We start from the raw sequence: 18,234 nt of genomic DNA, 5'->3' as shown, positions 1-18,234 counted from the left end.
GTATTGTCCCCCTGAAAAAAAAATGTTTACATTTTTTTTAAATATTCCATTTTAATATCACAATAATAGTTATCCACATTGACCAAAAATTGGATCTAAACAAAATATATTTACCTAATTTAAAGCAAAATATTGTCAAATTGGCTGCCAGCCAATGGATTTTTGTTTGAATTCAACCATTTATTATGTTATTTTATAAGTGAAAAATTATTTTTGTTCATTTTTTTTTCTCTGAAAGTGATTAACTTTATTAAAACAACAAAATAACCTATTCAAAGTCAGTGTTTTAATTAATCTTTGTTGTTCATTTTTTGGGGGGACAATACGATCTTTAAGTCTATGTAAAGGTTTTTGTAAAATTGGCCTACTCAAACCATGCATGAATTGATTTATTTCTAACATAACATTTTCTGTACAATAATTATTCACTAGTTACATCACGAGAAGATCTTAATCGTGATACGCATTTTTTTCCAGTCCAAATCCAATGTAGGCCTATCAGTAGTTATGTACTGTCACACGTCAACAAAGGGGGAGCCCCGTACCACTGCTGACTCACAGGGGTTAGTCTAACTTGAAGGCTGTCAGTGACTGTGTCCGGTTTCTCAAATAATTTAATTAGGAAAAAGTTAGATAAATTGGAATGGATTAGGCCTACTATACGTTACAAGCTTATTTGATGAAATAAAACCGTTGTGGCTAGAAGCCAAAGGTACAACATTAAACAACTACCAATAGGGCCTAAATGCAAGGTAATTTTGAATAAGCGCCACGATTCGATTAGGTATCTGAGTAACGCCGCAGGTTTAATTAAATGTAGTTATATTTGACATTTTAAAGAGGCCCTCTGGATATCAGCTGGAGGGTTATCCTCTCTAAATAAATTTGAAATAAAATAAATAAAAAAATAAACAAAGTTAGAGAAATACAAATACAAAGTAAACCAAATGCCAAATTGTACATTTGCCATTTCACATTATTCAATTGATTGTAGAAACGTCAAATTCATAATAACATAATAAATAACATCATAAATTTCAAGAAATACGACCAGACATCGAAATAGGCGCCGAAATCAATTGTAATAGCTGCAGTTTTAATAAACATCGTATCAAAAACGAACACCGCATCCGGGAAAATCAGAAACTCAAGACGCTTATATTTGATCCTCATATAGTTCGTGGCGTACTCATTGGGTCAATGCAGACGAAGAAACAATCGTGAAAGAGATACAAGAAGAAGTTAAAATCACGTTTGCGCATTGCGGGAATTGTACGGTACAATGTGCGCGTAATTCAACAAACGTTAACGTTATCTAAGTAACCACCATTGTGACCAAAAAACAAAGTCCAAAATTACGATACAATAGGCCTCATTTTTATTCACAACTTTTAGCAGTACAAATGTATTTATCTTCACAATGAACAATTAAAAAGAGGAAACATAGGCGGTTTATAGGAAATCTATGTATCCGTTGGCAACATGGCCATCCTGCCCACAGATTCGACCAAAATAACTCGTGTTGATAGCTGGGTTCGATCGTGTCCTCCCCTGAGTCATAGAAATATCTTACTAAAATTGCAATTGGATGGTGACATTTCTCAGGATACTAATCATAGCATATTCGCAGCATTTTCATTTTGTATTGTAGGTCTTGTAAAGTACGATACGGTGGCGTATAGATCAATCAACTCAACGCAGACAAAAGTCCAAAAGTATGTACAATTTATTTAGACTTCTGTGCAGTAATCGTGCTGGTGACTAAAATATAAATGAATACTAAAATTAGTATTAGGTTTATGGTTTACTAACAATCAACATTCAATTTAATTAATTTATCGGAACAGATATCTATCATCTACTACGTTTTATATCTTATCTAAGGTAATATGATGTGGCTATAAAATAATGGTTAAAGCGTTTATCAATAAATGTAACCAGTCAACACTATTGTGTGCAATATGTCAAATATTGTTGAATACAAAATAATAGTACATTAACTGACGCCTCAAGTATTTCGTTACAAAACTTTATCCCAGTTCCAAACAGCTGCAATACAAACAAATCGAGCCATTCCTATTTTGCTATCAAGTTGCTAATGGCAACGGACTTAAATTGGCCCCCTCTGAATAAAATATGAGGTCCAATATACGGGACTTACAAATATTCAGTTTAAATACAAAAGACGTATACAATATCCATGTACAAAATTCTAAATAACAATAATATACATTACTATACGAGTTTTCTTACGTTTGTTAATATGATTGAAATTTCCGAAATAAAAGAAATTGAATTATTACGGTAATATCAGTTATGCTAAAGAAACATAAAAATTAATAATACAAAATTTATATTTAAAGCGGAACTTTAAACAATCATAAATATCAAACAAACTTAAAATATAGAAAACAAATATATACAGTACTCTGTCAACAAGTTCAGTATAGCTTGTAAATACCTATGAACTTGTATAGATACACAAGCCACTCAACGTATTAATCTATATTGATTCTATAAAATATAATTTTTAGAAAGATTTTTTATACAATTAAACAAATACCTACATAAAAAGTATTGAATTACAAAGAACAAATAAAATGTTGTCGAAGTTGCACTTTAAATCAGACAAAAGGGATGTCAACGTGGATACGGTGTCGTCATCGGTTCCAAATTCATCTCTGCAGGCCGATAGGCTTTTGGTCACACCCCATCTATATACTGTACAGTAGACATATAGTATTACCACTTCAAATGGCGCCTCAAATATTATCAATTCTTGTTCAATTTACTTACTCAATGTACAATTTAAACTATTGTAGGAGTTATTTTACATCTCTCTGATTTAAACATGTTCCGCCATTCATCTTTTTTCCAATCAAATTTCGATCAATTAATTATTTAGTTAATTGGTAATATAATTTGCACTATTATGTTATACATATTTATTTAAACAGTATGATTTGTGTTAACATACTGTATTCCCATTTTCAACATTGAGAATTAGAGCTAAAATCTTATTTGACCATCTTGTATTGGAAAATGCAAGAATGGCGTGTCATAGAAAGCACACTTGGTGGCGCTCACACAAAAACAACAAAACAAATTGTTAGAAGAACGTAGAAAATGGAAGAAAATTCATTATGTTTGGTAAAGAATGACACGGATACTGGTGGATCAAAAGTAGAAGCTTTGAGAAACAGTGATATGGAAGATGGCGAATTACCCGATTCAGATGATGACCTTAATTGCAAGGTTCGTGCTAGGCCTAGCCAGGGCTTCCGCAGAGTATCCTCAAGGCAAGCACCGCCGCCTCCCGTGTAGCTCGCGCGCCGCTCCCCGATCCCCAGGCCATGTTACATGTATGATGTATGTAGCAATAGCGGCAGCTCCTTTCTTGTCCTCTTTTCTTGAAAAATCTGATTAATTGATTGGAATATGTATTAAACAACAAGGCCATGGCCTAGCATATGATGATTATAGAATTTATCTATTTACATTAGGCCCTAGTCATTAAAATATTTTAATAAATACTGTACAGTATTAACTATTATTGTTAGTTAACTCATCAAATATAATTTATAAAATCACTAGGCCTAGGCTATACACTAACTACTATACATTGCATACTAACATTCAACTAAGCTAGCTAGCACCCTCAACTTCCAAAGCAAGAATAACAGTGTCAGTAAAAACACATGAATTTGTTTGTTTTGTAGAAAAACCAGGCTTCAGCAGCATATGCAAGGTTCCGTCAAAAAAGCTATAGGAATGCAATAGATACAGATGATGATGATGATAGTGATTCAGATGACGAGAATTTATGGAAAAGAAAAAAACAAAAAGTCTTTCAACCTCCAAAAATCCAGGATGATAAAAATAATGTTCGTAATCCTGTGATAGCAAAAAGGACTGGTGGTAAAAAAGTCAATAACATATGGGGAGCGGTCATGCTTGAACAAACACAGGACATGGTGTCATCCAGATTGACAACAGTTGGGTTAGATTTCAGTGCCAATCGTGGCGTTGAAAGTTACAATCATCAGAGAGACTTGGAAACAGAGACACATCTACCGTTTGGTACCCACACACAATGTCAACAAACCCGCAGAGATATCCCGCAAGTGGCCGACGATTTATTTTCAGACCAGATTGATCCAGTTGAAGTTAAAGAGGAAGAGAATATTGATGATAATGATGGCGACAATAGAAAACAGAATGTTAAAGAAAGACTAGGAAAACGGCCACAACATCTGTCATCCGTAACTGCGAAAAAAATCGATATCAATCCTGATGACGGAGTTAAAATTGTGGCCGGGAATATTGCATACAGTTTGTGGGAACCAAAAAGACATCTTGTACGCAAGACAGTTGAAATGATAGGAACAGAAAAATCTGTTGAGATTTATAATCAAGTGATTGAAATCGAAGAAAGTGGTGGACTGTTGATTAATGTAAGTGTAATATTTTAATTAGTTTAATTTAAAATAAAACTTCTTTCTAAAGCTCTAGTTTGACAAAAAAGTGTGATGTGCATAAATATGGTATTTAATAATACAATAATAATAAAAGTGATTTAAATTGTATTGATATTTTTCTTTTACAGAATAAACGGCGAAGGAGGTCACCTGGTGGTGTTTTTTTTCACTTGCTTAGAAATTCTTACGGTATAGAAACTGAAATATTGGATGAAATATTTGCAGTAGATGCTGAGTATCCACAGTATAAACAGAAAGAGAAGAAAGATAAAAAGAAAAGAAAGAAAAGTAACAATATCAAAATGGAAGTATCAGAAACAAAAGTTGAACTTCCGGACAGTATTATTTAATAATGTAAATGTGTCGAATTGTGTTTTATAGCAAAAAGAGTACTATTTGTGTTGGAATTTTTAATTTAATTTTAAAAAAGCATTGTGTTGGTGAGAATCATGGCAAAATATCAAGACATTCTAGCAAATTGAGGGCGCTATGTTTTTGCAAAACAGGTGAACAATTTTTTAATTACCTATTTTGCCAAAGCATAGCGTCTAAATTTGACGTATAATTACTCAAAATTTCGGCATATTTTGCCATGATACACTAACCCCAAATCTTGATCTTTTTTTATAATCTGGGATTACTATAGAAATTTCTGATGAAATATAATAAATAAAAAAAAACCATATTGTATCAATTTGTTGAATGCTGTTATAAATGTAATGTCATAAAATACATATCTAGAATTCGTTTCAAAAAAATCATCTTTTATTTGGCAAATATTTAACATACAAATAAGAAAGAATACAGATATGTATGCCCATTTAACCCATCAAATTTGAAAAACTCGGTCTATTAAATATCTGTGAGGCAAAATTATTCTATAAAATGTCTTAATTACAAAAAATAAGAAGGGTGTCCGACCTAGCTACACAGAGACCAACTCGAGGGAAGAAGGTGGTGAGAAGACCTATGATGACCTACGTTGACCAGCTTCAAGAAGACATGGGCAGAGGTCTAGAAATCCGTATGCAGAATAGACATTTTTGGAGAACCTTCAGAGTCCGTTAGAGTGAGTGAGTGACTGAAAACAAATATTGTAAATAATTCATTTTTTTCAATTGCCTTGAGATTGAATTTTAAAACAATTTCATTGACACTTTATCTCCAGTTTTCTTTCTAATTACGGGTTGTTAATAATAATAGGATTGTCATAACTACATATTATTCTTCAGTGCCATTAGAAAGCTGTCTGGGTACAACATGTGTCTGCTATCTTTGCGGTAGCTATTGACCCTAATAAACCTACCTACTAAATATCAGTTTATTGTTTGTATAAGTATCTCTGTCAATAACATAAAGGAGGTATAAAACCTCGCCGAAAAATTGATAAATTTTAATTGATTGTTAAATAATCAACTTTATAGACGCAACACAAGGATGTAGAGTTTATTTATTGGATACAGTACTCAGCGAAAGACGGCAATGGATAGACGGTTGAAACTTGTGCTTTTGGTTGCTATATCAGGTGCTCTTGCAAATGGTAAGTCATTGTATTAAATCAAATTGTAACTTCCATTGACTGTAAAATATGTACTATAGTTTCATAGTGTTTTTTTCCAAAATAGTTCCTTGATCCAATGGCAGTATTACTAATTTAAAAAAAAGTTCTATGTCTTTCTCTATGCCTTTCTCTATGTCTTTCTGTATGTCTTTCTGTATGTCTTTATCTATGTCTTTCTCTATGTCTTTCTCTATGTCTTTCTCTATGTCTTTTTCTATGTCTTTCTTTATGTCTTTCTCTATGTCTTTCTCTATGTCTTTCTCTGTCTTTCTCTATGCCTTTCTCTATGTCTTTATCTATGTCTTTCTCTATGTCTTTCTCTGTCTTTCTCTATGTCTTTCTCTGTCTTTCTCTATGTCTTTCTCTGTCTTTACCTATGCCTTTCTCTATGTCTTTCTCTATGTCTTTCTCTATGTCTTTCTCTATGTCTTTCTCTATGTCTTTACCTATGCCTTTCTCTATGTCTTTCTCTATGTCTTTCTCTATAACTTTCTCTATGTATTTCTCTATGTTTCTCTTGTTGGGAGTCCGAATGTCGAATTAACACAAACTGTAATTTTTGCCAATTAACTCGTATTTTATGTGAAACGGGAAGATGCACCAGTACTTGTGAAATGTTCCATTTTATCCAAGTGCTGTGGTGAAGAATTTCTGTGTATTATATTTGTCCGTATTACTTACGATTCAATAAGGCGATATTTACTTTGCTTAAATGATTCAACCAGAAACTAATTAATTTGAATAAATGTTTTCATGCAACCGGAGAGTCTCGTGAGATCCTTATTGAATTAGCAGCGAGAATATTGGTTGTGGAAGATTTGAAATCTAGAGAAATTAAGTTATAAAATAATAGGCATACTACTACCAATGCATTCGCCGCCAGGTGAAAAGTTTGTTGCTTACGAATAATGTCATTCTTTTGGCCAAAAATAATATAAAAAACATCAATTATCAATTTTTACCACAGCAGGTGTGTGGTGACGTAACATTTCGATATCTAGTAGGTTGACCCCGTGACTGGTACCGTCCTAACATTTATTATGTCTACTTTTTTATCATTACCATAAATTCCTTCCGACGGAAACTTTATGTTCATGTGTTATGTCCTAAATTTGTATTTTATTACTATTATCATCTTTAATACACACATTTCATTACCATGTAAATAGTTCAATTGTGTGTAGTTATTGATAAGGACGACCGATATCATGTTGATAACACGTCGTCTACTTGAATTGCTGTATCACCAGTAACGGTAATAACACAGCTAATGTCTTTACCATATCATCAGAGTGCTATCTCTCTTAGTAATTAGAAAATAATCAGCAATTAGAAAATAATACGGATATGATTTACCACAAAAAACCATTAACTATTGAATCAATATCCGTATATTTACAATCGCATTTATTTAATTTTGTATTTAAAATAAATGAAAAGAATAAAAATGGTTAAATAAGCTTCATTAATTCCGAAGTGGAGTCAATAATTGCAACTTACTCTGTAAAGCTTGGTGACTACTAGGACGTAACGCAAGGACGACATGAGCGCAACGCAAAGACGTACGCGCAACCCAAGCAATTTGCCCAATCACAAGCAATGAATTATTCGATTGTCAATCGTAAACTCGCTTGCGTTGCATTTACGCCCTTCTCATTGTTAGTCGCATGCAACGCGACTCTATAGCTCACTATGTCGGTCGGTCGGTAAACACTAACTCAAATTTGCGCACGCGACTGCAGCCATGTATATGAATCCATAAAATATATATAATTAAAAAGAGGTCGATACATAAACAACAGTCAAACGATAAAACATTAGTAAAAAAACAAAGGAGAAACATGAAATGAATAGATTCAGGACAACCCAATTGTTCCTAAAAAAAGAATTTCCATTGCGTCACGTCCTAGTTAGAAAACCAGGCTTAAACTCTCACGTGACCAACTGGTATCTCAGTTCAGCAACAAGTACGTTAGATTTTTCACTCAGAAAAGTAATAAAGTGTCAATTGATAAGGTAGGCCTACTCTATAAGTCGTTTTGCTTCATTTCCGAAAACTTTATTTTCAGCATCAACAGATACATCAAACCCATCTGTGACGAGCTACAACGACACCGTTAACTGTGACTTCGATCTAGGTTTATGTGGATATACTCAGGATCCGGATGACGAGTTTGATTGGACTAGGCGTAATCGTCCAACTGGCACAGTCGATACTGGTCCACCAGCGGACCATACGACAGGAAATGGAACTGGTAAGACATTAATTTATGTATTATCATGTCCCAAAACATTCTGAAGAAATGAAAAATCTAATGTAAAGGTAACACTCGTGCTTTGTGGTGATTAAAACAATGGCGTGTATTTAAAGTAGTAAGTAACGTCTCTTGAACTTGTGTCCAACACAGAAAACACTACTAGGCTTAGATAGATTATTGGAATACGAGTTATAATGCCATATTTTGTTATAGGTCTGCTTTTCTTACCGTATGAGACTTTTCTTTTATTCAATTTTCTGCGATATACAATACAAATAAGACAAAACAAATATAAAAGGCAATGTTGGTTAGGTTACTACATGTATATAGAAAAATCGTCTCCTATTAAGAAAGGTTGGAATACGAGACTCAAATCGCCTATGGTAGATGGACCAAGATCTAATTCATAGATTATTAGAATGCGTGTTATAATGTCATATTTTTTTTAGATTTTTACATTGTCTATAGATCTATTTTTCTTACCGTATGAGAGGTTGGTTCTTAATGTGCTAATGTTGTTCCTTAGGTTATTACGTGTATATAGAAACATCGTCTCCTATTAAGAAAGGTTGGAGTGCGAGACTCAAGTCGCCTATGGTAGATGGACCAAGATCTAATTCATGTCTTCAGTTCTACTATCACATGTATGGTCTCAGGATCGGAACACTAAACGTGATTATGACCAAAACGGCGAATGACGTCCAAGTCATATGGACCAGATCTGGTGACAAAGGCAATCGGTGGTTTCAGGGGTTGGTAGATATACCAATGATGACAGATGACTTTCAGGTATACTACAAATACTGACACTATAACTATTATGTACTAATCAATATAATTTCTCCTTTTGTCTATAAGCTAGTACAGTACTACTTTCCATTTTGTAGTATCAGCCGATATTTTAAAAAGTGCAGCATTTTATGACAGGTCAATAATAAATATAGAAAATAAAATATTCCACCATTTATTTTACAGCTAACGTTTGAGGGAGTAAGAGGGGAAGGAATATATGCAGATATTGCATTAGATGATATCAAGTTGCTGAACGGAAGCTGCTTTATTGGTAAACAATATTCTATAATATCTGTATGATAATGCTTTACTTATATTTGTTGGTGATCACAATTTACAACGATGGAAATTTAGAAACGTTATCAATAGAAGCATTTGATTCTAATTAATATCGTTCGTATATTTTAGATCAACTTGTCTTTTTCATGACAAGACTGAACTACCATTGACTTATATTTATACTTTCAGCATGGACTTTATACATAATTTATAGGTCCATGCTTTCATTAAAGTGATTTACAATTTGTTATTTTCAATTGTTTGTTAAGTGGTTAAATAAGGTTAATATAAAAGTACGTTGTTTGTATTCAATATTTTTTTTTACTGAGGCGCTGCTTCATTAAGTCGGTTATTAAAGCATGTCAATCAAATATAAACAAAAAACGTTTACAAATTGTTAAAATCTTGCAGGTCATTCGTGTGATTTTGAAGCTGATAGATGCCTTGATCAAGTTACCAACGATGATTTTAATTGGAAAAGAATATCCGGAAGTACTGGTTCTACCAATACTGGACCATCAACTGACCACACGACGGGAACAAGTGCAGGTAAAAGACACTGAAACATAACATGATAATGGGATGCTCAGAAGTTCCTTTTCAGCAAATTCCGCTACTTCGTAAAACCATCTTTTATTAGTAAATATTATTTTACGAACGTAGTAACTAACTGTTCACGTATTTATGCTTTTCATAGGTGGGTCCTTGCAAGAAAAAAGATAGTTTTCCTATATTTTCTAAATCATATTCTTAATATTCATTACACAATTAATTTATGGTATTACTGATATTTGAAATATAATTTATTTTGTATAACATGTATTAAGTATGATTAAAAAGAGTTTATTTGGTTTTTAATATATTATTGATTCTGTTTGCAAAAAAAACAGGACAGCGAAACTGTTACTATTACTGTAGTTCGCTAATTTTTTGGTTTTTGCAAAAAGAACCAATAACTCATGTTTTAGGTAATTGGCGTAGACCTTAAGTAAATTAAATTTCATTATGGTTACTGTTATGGCCTAGCATCAAATTACGGAGATTGTAAATGAGAATTATGTTGGATAATATTTATATTAATTTATATTTACTTTATAATTATACGTATTTCGTGTTTAAATTAAAGGGTTTTACATTTACGTTGAAACGAGTGCTCCCAGGCGCCCTAAAGAGGTAGCCAAAATATCAACTCCAAGAATTCGCACAGGGTCTTCAGCATGCCTCACATTTTGGTATCATATGTATGGCGTACACGTGGACACACTCAATGTGGTCGTGAATTCAACACAGGGAGATATTTCCAACAAGGTGTGGTCCAAGACAGGAAACCGTGGAAATGTTTGGAGACCGGCTGAAGTTACAATCAATGACGTGGGTGATGATTATAAGGTATGCCTAAACTTTAAAAACTGCTAGTTCCTTCTGAGTAACTTCTCCATTTTGTTTTTGCAAATACCTTTCTTAAACAAACTTTGCTACTACAAATTCAATTTAAATCTCACTCTGTTAATTTACTCGCACTTTCCTCTGAAACGTGGTGGTATATATCCTACAAAAAATGTGTCATGAATCTATGGGAAAAGGATGTATAAGAGATGGTAAACCGTAAACCAATCACAAGCGATGGATTATTCGAACATTGGCTTGTTATTGGTCAACTTGCTTGCGTTGCGCGTACGTCCTTGCGTTGCGTCTCTAGTGGGAACCACACTTTATTCTGCTAGTGTATATAGTTCATGTTGGTAACATAACATATTTGTTTTTGTAATTAAAAGGTAATTTTTGAAGGTATAGTTGGCATAAGTTTTCAAGGTGATATTGCTATCGATGACGTCAGCGTAGCTGATTATTCATGCACGTCATCAAATAATGGTAAGATATTTGGAATATGATAGTAGATATATATAATACGGTTAGATAAACATAATCGTAAAACGAAGCTTCAAAGTGCTGGAGAACATTGTTCATCTGCATCATCTCCATTATCGTTGACTTTATTTATGACATTTCTCTTTTTTGTGTGTGTTTTAGGAACAAGTAATGTTGTAATAGGAATCAGTTGTACGTTTGAGGAACCAGAAGTATGCGGATATACCCAGGACACTAGTGACGACTTCAATTGGATTTGGCAAAACTACGCGACAGGAACACTTGGTACTGGTCCATCGTCTGATCATACCCTTGGCACTGGTCTTGGTAAGTTTACATGTGCACTGTAACTCAATAGTAAATTGTTGAGTATGTTCAAAGACTGCATCCATACTTTTAGGAGTAACGAGTATACTACGGAACTACACGATTTGTACTTTATTGTTTAAAGCTATGTCTACACTATCAAACTAGTTTGACAAAAAAGTGTGATGTCCCATATATGGTAGTGATATGCCCAAATATGGTAGTGATATCATGTCCATATATGGGCACATCACATTTTTTTTTGTCACATAAGAAGAAAAATAAGAAAGGTGTTATTTTTTTGTAACTGTGTCTTTTTAGGTTTCTATGTGTTCGTTGAAACGTCGTTGCCAAGCAAACTTGGAGACACAGCTCGACTAATATCCCCATATCAAAACAGCACAGTTTCATCATATTGCGTAGAATTCTGGTACCACATGTACGGACCTACAGTTGAGGAACTGAAAGTGTTCGTGAAATATAAAGGCGAGACATTAAGCAATCCAATAACTGATTTGAAGGGAAATTTCGGAGATTATTGGCACAGAGAGACTGTTGTTATTCAACCAACTAAACAATTTGCTGTAAGATGATTTTCTCTATATAATTTTCTAGGTTTTTTCAAGATTTTTGCAAACTTCAATAACAGAGAAGGGATCAATATCAGACGAAATTATTGATACTGATATTATTATCCATAGTGATATAAAATGGAAATACATTTGAAACTGGCATAATCATAATATTATTATTATAATAATATATGATAATAATGATGATGATAATGATGATGATAATGATGACGATAATGATGATGATGATGACGGTAATGATGATGACGATAATGATGATGACGATAATGATGATGATGACGACGACGATAGCGATAAGATGTAGGCCTACAGCATCTCGCGTATGTCTTATGAACATAGGCCTACAGGGTTTCCATGTAGGCCAGCTTTTATGGATATTCTTGATTATTCAGAATATTAATTAGACATTTTTCTTGATAATTCAGATTGTGTTCGAAGGCATAGCTGGCGAGGCTAGGTTTGGTGATATTGCAATTGACGATGTACACATTTATGAACAAACCTGTCCAACACGTAATTACTATTACCTTAATTACAATATATAGAGTACATGTTAGTCTGAAATACAAGCTCAAGTAGTACACGTATGAAACGCCATATGTGCCAAATAGTTATCTTTTAACTAATATTAATTCAAAACTCCGTTACTGGTGATATGTGAATATTTGCGTATGTTGAAAGTTTTGTCACCGTTGAATTCTGAGTTTTAGAATTAGGATTATACCATCCCCTCTCAAACTCTTCCCTACCCCCATAGGTCGGATTTCAAAGTTATCTGTATCCGGTAGGCTTATTTAATTCAATTTAATTGATTAACTGAACATTTGTTTTTTATTATTACCGTACATTACACAACTGATTAATTAAATAAATTAATTTGGTTTAGTCGTAACTACCCCATTACCACCAACTGACCCCCCTACTGTGTATGATGACGGAAACTGCAATTTTGAAGATGGTTGGTGTGACTACACCCAAGAAATATACGATGATTTTGATTGGTCAAGAAAAAGGGGAAGCACGTCATCTTTTGGAACTGGTCCATCAACCGATCACACTTACAATAATGCAACCGGTTAGTGACTGTATTCACTTCAAATTCTGGTTAATCATCGAAAACTACAATTTCATGTTGTTAAAATATTTGTTTAACAAATGTATTCACCTCTGTATTCATTCACTTCATGTTTATTATCAGAGATAAAGTCTATGTTATAAAAACATGTATACTACACAGTACTATAACTTTTTATAAAGCCGATTTTCTACTAGGCGAATTTGTTCGCGCGAATCGAAAGCGTCAGCTTATACGCATGCGTATTCACGATTCTATCTTCTAAATCCTTCTCTACGCATGCGTATAAGCTGACGCTTTCGATTCGCGCGAACACAATCGCCTAGTGGAAAATAGGCTTAAAGTGGTATAGAAATAGGAAACTTAAGATTTGCGTCTAACTACAATCCACCAAAATTATCTTCTGTGTCATAGGTCCTTTCAAATCGAAAGCTTCTTACTTTTTTTTTTAACTTTGTTCTTATTCAGGTTATTACATTTACATCGAAACATCTATACAATCATATGACGCAAGAGCTCGCTTGTACTCTCCGCTAATTGCTAAATCCGCTAACTCAATGTGTGTACAGTTTTGGTGTCACATGTTTGGAAACACAGTTGATTTTCTGAATATCTACGTCATGAATCGTAAGAATGAGTACATACTGCCAATTGATGCGTTACTGTCTGTGTACGGTGATCATGGAGATAAATGGTTCAGTCAGCAGTTTGAAGTTAAACCGACTACAGACAACTTCTACGTGAGTTAACTGTTTTATCCCAACAATGTTAACATGGGATATATACGGTATCTTTCTAAAACTAAAATGATCAATCAATGATTACCCATCAATTATAATTTTAAAAATAAATAAGTACAGTATATAGTACAGTACTTGCTTTGTATGTTTGTTTGTTAGCACGATATCGCCTACAATTTTCAATTTGTCATTCTGAATGTTTCAGTGTAAATATACTTACAAAATATGCCTCGGTAGGAGGGGTACAATAATGTTGTTTTTTTTGTGTATTCTTTTAATATGGACTGAAATATCAACATGCGCCCTCTGTGGAAATGTTTTGCCAAGTACTTCACTCAGTTTCTGAGTGCTTTCATTTTAAACCATATTAATAATCTGTTTATAGATTGTGTTTGAAGGCATCCAAGGTAAAAGTTTTACTGGAGACATTGCGATAGATGACATCCAGTTTACAAGATCAGCCTGTCCACCAAGTAAGTAGTAGAAGGGGTGACACGGTTTACTTACTTACTCACTTAGTTTGGGACATACCCGAACTTATACGACTAGATTCCTCCATATAACCAGTTCATCTCTCTGCAGGATTCCGTCTCTAGCACATCAATGTATGTGAGTGCTGGTTTAAAACTGTTTAATATATGTTGAGAAAAAACAGTAGTACTCGTGTATGTTATTAACCGCGCACTTTGTGTAAATGTTTGTCCAGAGTTGGTTGTTATAATATTTTCAAACATCAAACAAGTTACATATTGATATAAAGTTTGCGATATACCACGTTTATTAGTTCTGAAAAGAACTATTGAGATTCTTGACGTTTCTTTGATCGTCCTTAGGAGTGAGAATGCTACATATAGCAATTGTACTAGTTATCTCATTTATAAAACAAGTAGGGAAAACCGGTTCAAGTTGTTTAATCCTTGACTCTTATATTCTTCTTTGTTACAAATTCTTCTTTTTAGCGACATCTCCGCCAGTTTTGTTGGATTCGTTTTGTGATTTTGATTTTGGATATGAACCATGTGGATACACACAGGAAACCAAGAATGACCAATTCGACTGGACATTAACATATGGTGAAACACCAAGTGATGAAACCGGACCAACGAATGACCATACAAGAGGAAATGAACTTGGTAGGTTGCATCTTCTTGTCTAAAGCTCTATCTACATCAAACTGTATGCGACAAAAAAATAGAATTAGAATTATATCTATTTAATAGGTCGTTACATCTACATCGAATCTTCACAACCACGGAGGCCATTAGAAACGGCCGTTATCCGCAGTCCCACAATGGACGGCACTGCCACGGTACCATGTTTACAGTTCTGGTACCACATGTACGGAATGGACATTGGCACACTGACGGTGTTCAAAGAGGAGCCTGGGTTCGAACCGACAAGGCTGTGGTGGAGAGGTGGTGATCAGGGCAATGAGTGGATCGAAGCCAAAATTGACATACCACCTTATTCATTTTTCCAAGTAAGTCGATGTATGGAACATAGCGACAACACACATTGTTATTTAAAATGTATATTATTTGCAGTACCTCCGCGCCAGAATGGCGAGAGGTTATGAGGTCAATCAGGTGTGTTTGTTTCTTTGTATATTTGTTAGTTAGCAGGATTATTAAAAAAGTTTTTGCCCGATTTTCATAAGATTTTAAAGGATGGTTTCATAGCTGTATGAGAACACGTGATTTCATTTTCATATGCCTAGGAGGTTTGCGCTCTCTAAATGCCCTTCTAGTTGCACTTGTGATCCTAATTTCCCCCTATACCAATGTGTTTTTTTTGTTTATTATTTGACCACTAACTGTATTTATGACAGGTATCATTCGAAGCCAGTGTTGGGTCGCAGCATAGTGATATTGCATTAGATGACATACGAGTATCTCCCCATCCCTGTGGTACACACGTTGCCACACCAACACCGGCGCAACAAATTGGTGAGGAGAAGTGTGATTTTGAAAACGGACCCGACGCATGTGGAATAGTACAGTTAGAAGATACTGACCAATTTGACTGGGAGTATTTCGACGCGAAACATCATTTTGGCATCACAGATTTGCCAAGTAAGTAAATCTAGACATGTTAGTTGCTGTCTAAATGGAAAGGTACCGGGTAGAAAATGTTTTTGTCGTGTCGAGGTGAAAGTTATATAATAGATAAATAATATGGAAATATCTGTGTTTTTATTCTACTATCGGGGTGATATAGCCTTGGCTTAATGCGTCCTCCTCACACAATCATATTTATCAAATGTTCTGTATATTGCATTTTTTATTGCATTGTGTGAAACAATCAACTTGAACTTGAATATACACATGTGGGCATTCACTACTGGTGATTAGTGTTAAAGTTGGTTTTCTGTACATAATGTATTTCTAAAGGATAAAGTGTGCTTTAGAATGTCTCGGCGTTCCATTCTGTTATGCTACTAGCGTGTTCTGGAGAATTCGCAATTTCACTTTCATTCTTTTGGAAACACATGGTGTATCGCAAACGTAACTTTACTGGTGTTTATTCGCAATGTAAACCTTTATTTTTTTAAAATAACAAATTGTTTCTAATTATTTCAAAGCAAATACGTCATACTTGTTCGTCAGTTCGGCTGGTGACCGAGAAATCTATGAAATGGCCCAGATTGAGACGCCGATCATAATCAATGAGAAGCAGTCATGCATGTCAATGGATTATATTTTACGATATGATCCGTCTCTCAAGATAATGATTTACAGTAATGAAGAAACAACAAGGAAGCATATATTTACAATAACAGGATCAGAATCGTACTACTGGAACAATACAATTATAGAAATTCCAAAGGCTCCTTCATTCTCCGTAAGTAGAAGAAGTGGTAAAAAACTGATCTACCCCCCGTGTGTCTGGTAGCGCACGGGTTTTTATTTATGATATAACATCTTATCAAGATACATGTGTATTTCATGCTAACTATCAATTTTTTTTTGTCACATAAAGTTTGATAGTGGCAGAGCTCTCATACAGGCTCATCCAGTAAAACTCTGTGTATACTATCAAACTAGTTAGACAAAAAAGTGTGATGTAGCCAAATATGGTAGTGATATGACGTCATGTCCATATATGGGCATTCTTAAGAACAGTAAGATTTTGATAAGCACACATTGAGACGCTTCTCATTCCAGATTCTCATTGAAGCTGTTATTGGTGAAGAAGATCGTGGGATACTGGCAATTGATAACATCATGATAGATAGTAGTATTTGCACAGGAGGAGGAGATTCAGGTAATGTTAGTTATTAGGGAGCTTCTATTTGCGACGGATTGTCTGAATATAAAATCCATAAAAATGTGTCAAGGAATCAAGTGAGAATGAATTAACATGCCGTCATTTAGTTCCTATCACATCCTACAGTAGGAGTTCCTAGATCATAATCAATCAATCAATGTTCGTCTTAAGCTCTGTCTATATTATGAAACTAGTTTGACAAAAAAAAGTGTAATGTGCCCAAATATGGTGGTGATAACATCATCATGTCAGGCACGTCACACTTTTTTTGTCACATAAAGTTTGATAGTGTAGACTAGTCTTTACAATATTATATTTCTCAATAAAGCTTTGTTTCCACAAGGACGCAATGACGTAGACGCAACGCAAGCGAGTTGACCAATAATTCATCGCTTGTGATTGGTCAAATCACTTACGTTGCGTTACGTCGTTGTGTTGCGTCTCTAGTGGAACCACGCATAAAAGGAACATCAGACTATTTGACTTACACACTGTATCCTTTTTGTAGATGACAGTTCAAGCAGTGTTGTCTTTATCATCGTCGGTGTTGTATTAGGAATCGTTGCCGTTTTCACCGTCGTCCTCAGTTTTTGGTTCTATAAGCGTCGCCAGCAATCGTACGCCGCATCAAATGCGACTACTGGGATAACATCAGTGGGTTATAAGGAGACCACGAATGACGTAGCTGTATTGGTAGCTTCAGACATGAATGTCGACAACCCGCTGTACAACCAGCAAGGCAACGGTGCTTCTACTAATTCTTCAAAAGCATAAAATATCAATATTAAATAAATGTATATAATGATATATATATCTGATTCATACTTATATAAACACGATTATGACGTAATAGGGGCCTACGTCAGAACATTAGAAATTGAATTGAACAGATTGGGTATAGGCCTAATTTTAATAATTATAAAATAAAGAGTCTTGTACATTTTTATTCTAGACAAATATAGGCCTATATATATATATATAAATATATAAAGTTTTGTATTCATGAATTTTCAGTG

General features: G+C 34.2%; 3 protein-coding genes across 3 annotated transcripts; all 3 read left to right on the top strand.

The window, feature by feature from the left end:
- Window positions 1-3,063: 3,063 nt before the first annotated feature.
- On the top strand, window positions 3,064-5,168 carry LOC144853947 (phosphorylated adapter RNA export protein-like). The gene is made up of 3 exons (XM_078711815.1): window positions 3,064-3,255; window positions 3,720-4,454; window positions 4,607-5,168. The coding sequence occupies exons 1-3, from the start codon at window positions 3,127-3,129 to the stop codon at window positions 4,826-4,828; spliced, it is 1,086 nt and encodes a 361-aa protein (XP_078567941.1). The 5' UTR covers window positions 3,064-3,126; the 3' UTR covers window positions 4,829-5,168.
- A 792-nt stretch (window positions 5,169-5,960) lies between these two features.
- LOC144853528 (MAM and LDL-receptor class A domain-containing protein 1-like) lies at window positions 5,961-16,031 on the top strand. Its single transcript, XM_078711223.1, has 16 exons — window positions 5,961-6,018; window positions 8,109-8,294; window positions 8,824-9,086; window positions 9,273-9,360; window positions 9,780-9,917; window positions 10,495-10,757; window positions 11,141-11,240; window positions 11,400-11,564; window positions 11,865-12,127; window positions 12,562-12,649; window positions 13,023-13,211; window positions 13,680-13,951; window positions 14,337-14,424; window positions 14,911-15,084; window positions 15,172-15,431; window positions 15,780-16,031. Exons 1-16 carry the CDS (start codon window positions 5,961-5,963, stop codon window positions 16,029-16,031), a joined length of 2,847 nt encoding a protein of 948 aa, XP_078567349.1.
- A 564-nt stretch (window positions 16,032-16,595) lies between these two features.
- LOC144854694 (uncharacterized) lies at window positions 16,596-18,018 on the top strand. The gene is made up of 3 exons (XM_078712637.1): window positions 16,596-16,792; window positions 17,116-17,215; window positions 17,727-18,018. Exons 1-3 carry the CDS (start codon window positions 16,634-16,636, stop codon window positions 17,990-17,992), a joined length of 525 nt encoding a protein of 174 aa, XP_078568763.1. The 5' UTR covers window positions 16,596-16,633; the 3' UTR covers window positions 17,993-18,018.
- Window positions 18,019-18,234: the final 216 nt, after the last annotated feature.

The sequence above is a fragment of the Antedon bifida genome, chromosome 10, assembly GCF_963402885.1.
Source record: "Antedon bifida chromosome 10, ecAntBifi1.1, whole genome shotgun sequence".
Lineage (NCBI taxonomy): Eukaryota > Metazoa > Echinodermata > Crinoidea > Comatulida > Antedonidae > Antedon > Antedon bifida.
This window is presented reverse-complemented; position numbering and strand designations above follow the sequence as displayed.

What these genes read in the sequence shown, in the direction of transcription:
- LOC144853947 (XM_078711815.1), top strand. Translation starts at nt 3,127, where the DNA reads ATGGAAGAAAATTCATTATGTTTGGTAAAGAATGACACGGATACTGGT. An exon ending in ATGATGACCTTAATTGCAAG is followed by an intron (nt 3,256 to 3,719) that starts GTTCGTGCTAGG and finishes TTTGTTTTGTAG; the next exon opens with AAAAACCAGGCTTCAGCAGC. An exon ending in GTGGTGGACTGTTGATTAAT is followed by an intron (nt 4,455 to 4,606) that starts GTAAGTGTAATA and finishes TTTCTTTTACAG; the next exon opens with AATAAACGGCGAAGGAGGTC.
- LOC144853528 (XM_078711223.1), top strand. Translation starts at nt 5,961, where the DNA reads ATGGATAGACGGTTGAAACTTGTGCTTTTGGTTGCTATATCAGGTGCT. An exon ending in CACGACGGGAACAAGTGCAG is followed by an intron (nt 9,918 to 10,494) that starts GTAAAAGACACT and finishes TTTAAATTAAAG; the next exon opens with GGTTTTACATTTACGTTGAA. An exon ending in ATGCACGTCATCAAATAATG is followed by an intron (nt 11,241 to 11,399) that starts GTAAGATATTTG and finishes TGTGTGTTTTAG; the next exon opens with GAACAAGTAATGTTGTAATA.
- LOC144854694 (XM_078712637.1), top strand. Translation starts at nt 16,634, where the DNA reads ATGTCAATGGATTATATTTTACGATATGATCCGTCTCTCAAGATAATG. An exon ending in CAAAGGCTCCTTCATTCTCC is followed by an intron (nt 16,793 to 17,115) that starts GTAAGTAGAAGA and finishes TTCTCATTCCAG; the next exon opens with ATTCTCATTGAAGCTGTTAT. An exon ending in CACAGGAGGAGGAGATTCAG is followed by an intron (nt 17,216 to 17,726) that starts GTAATGTTAGTT and finishes TCCTTTTTGTAG; the next exon opens with ATGACAGTTCAAGCAGTGTT.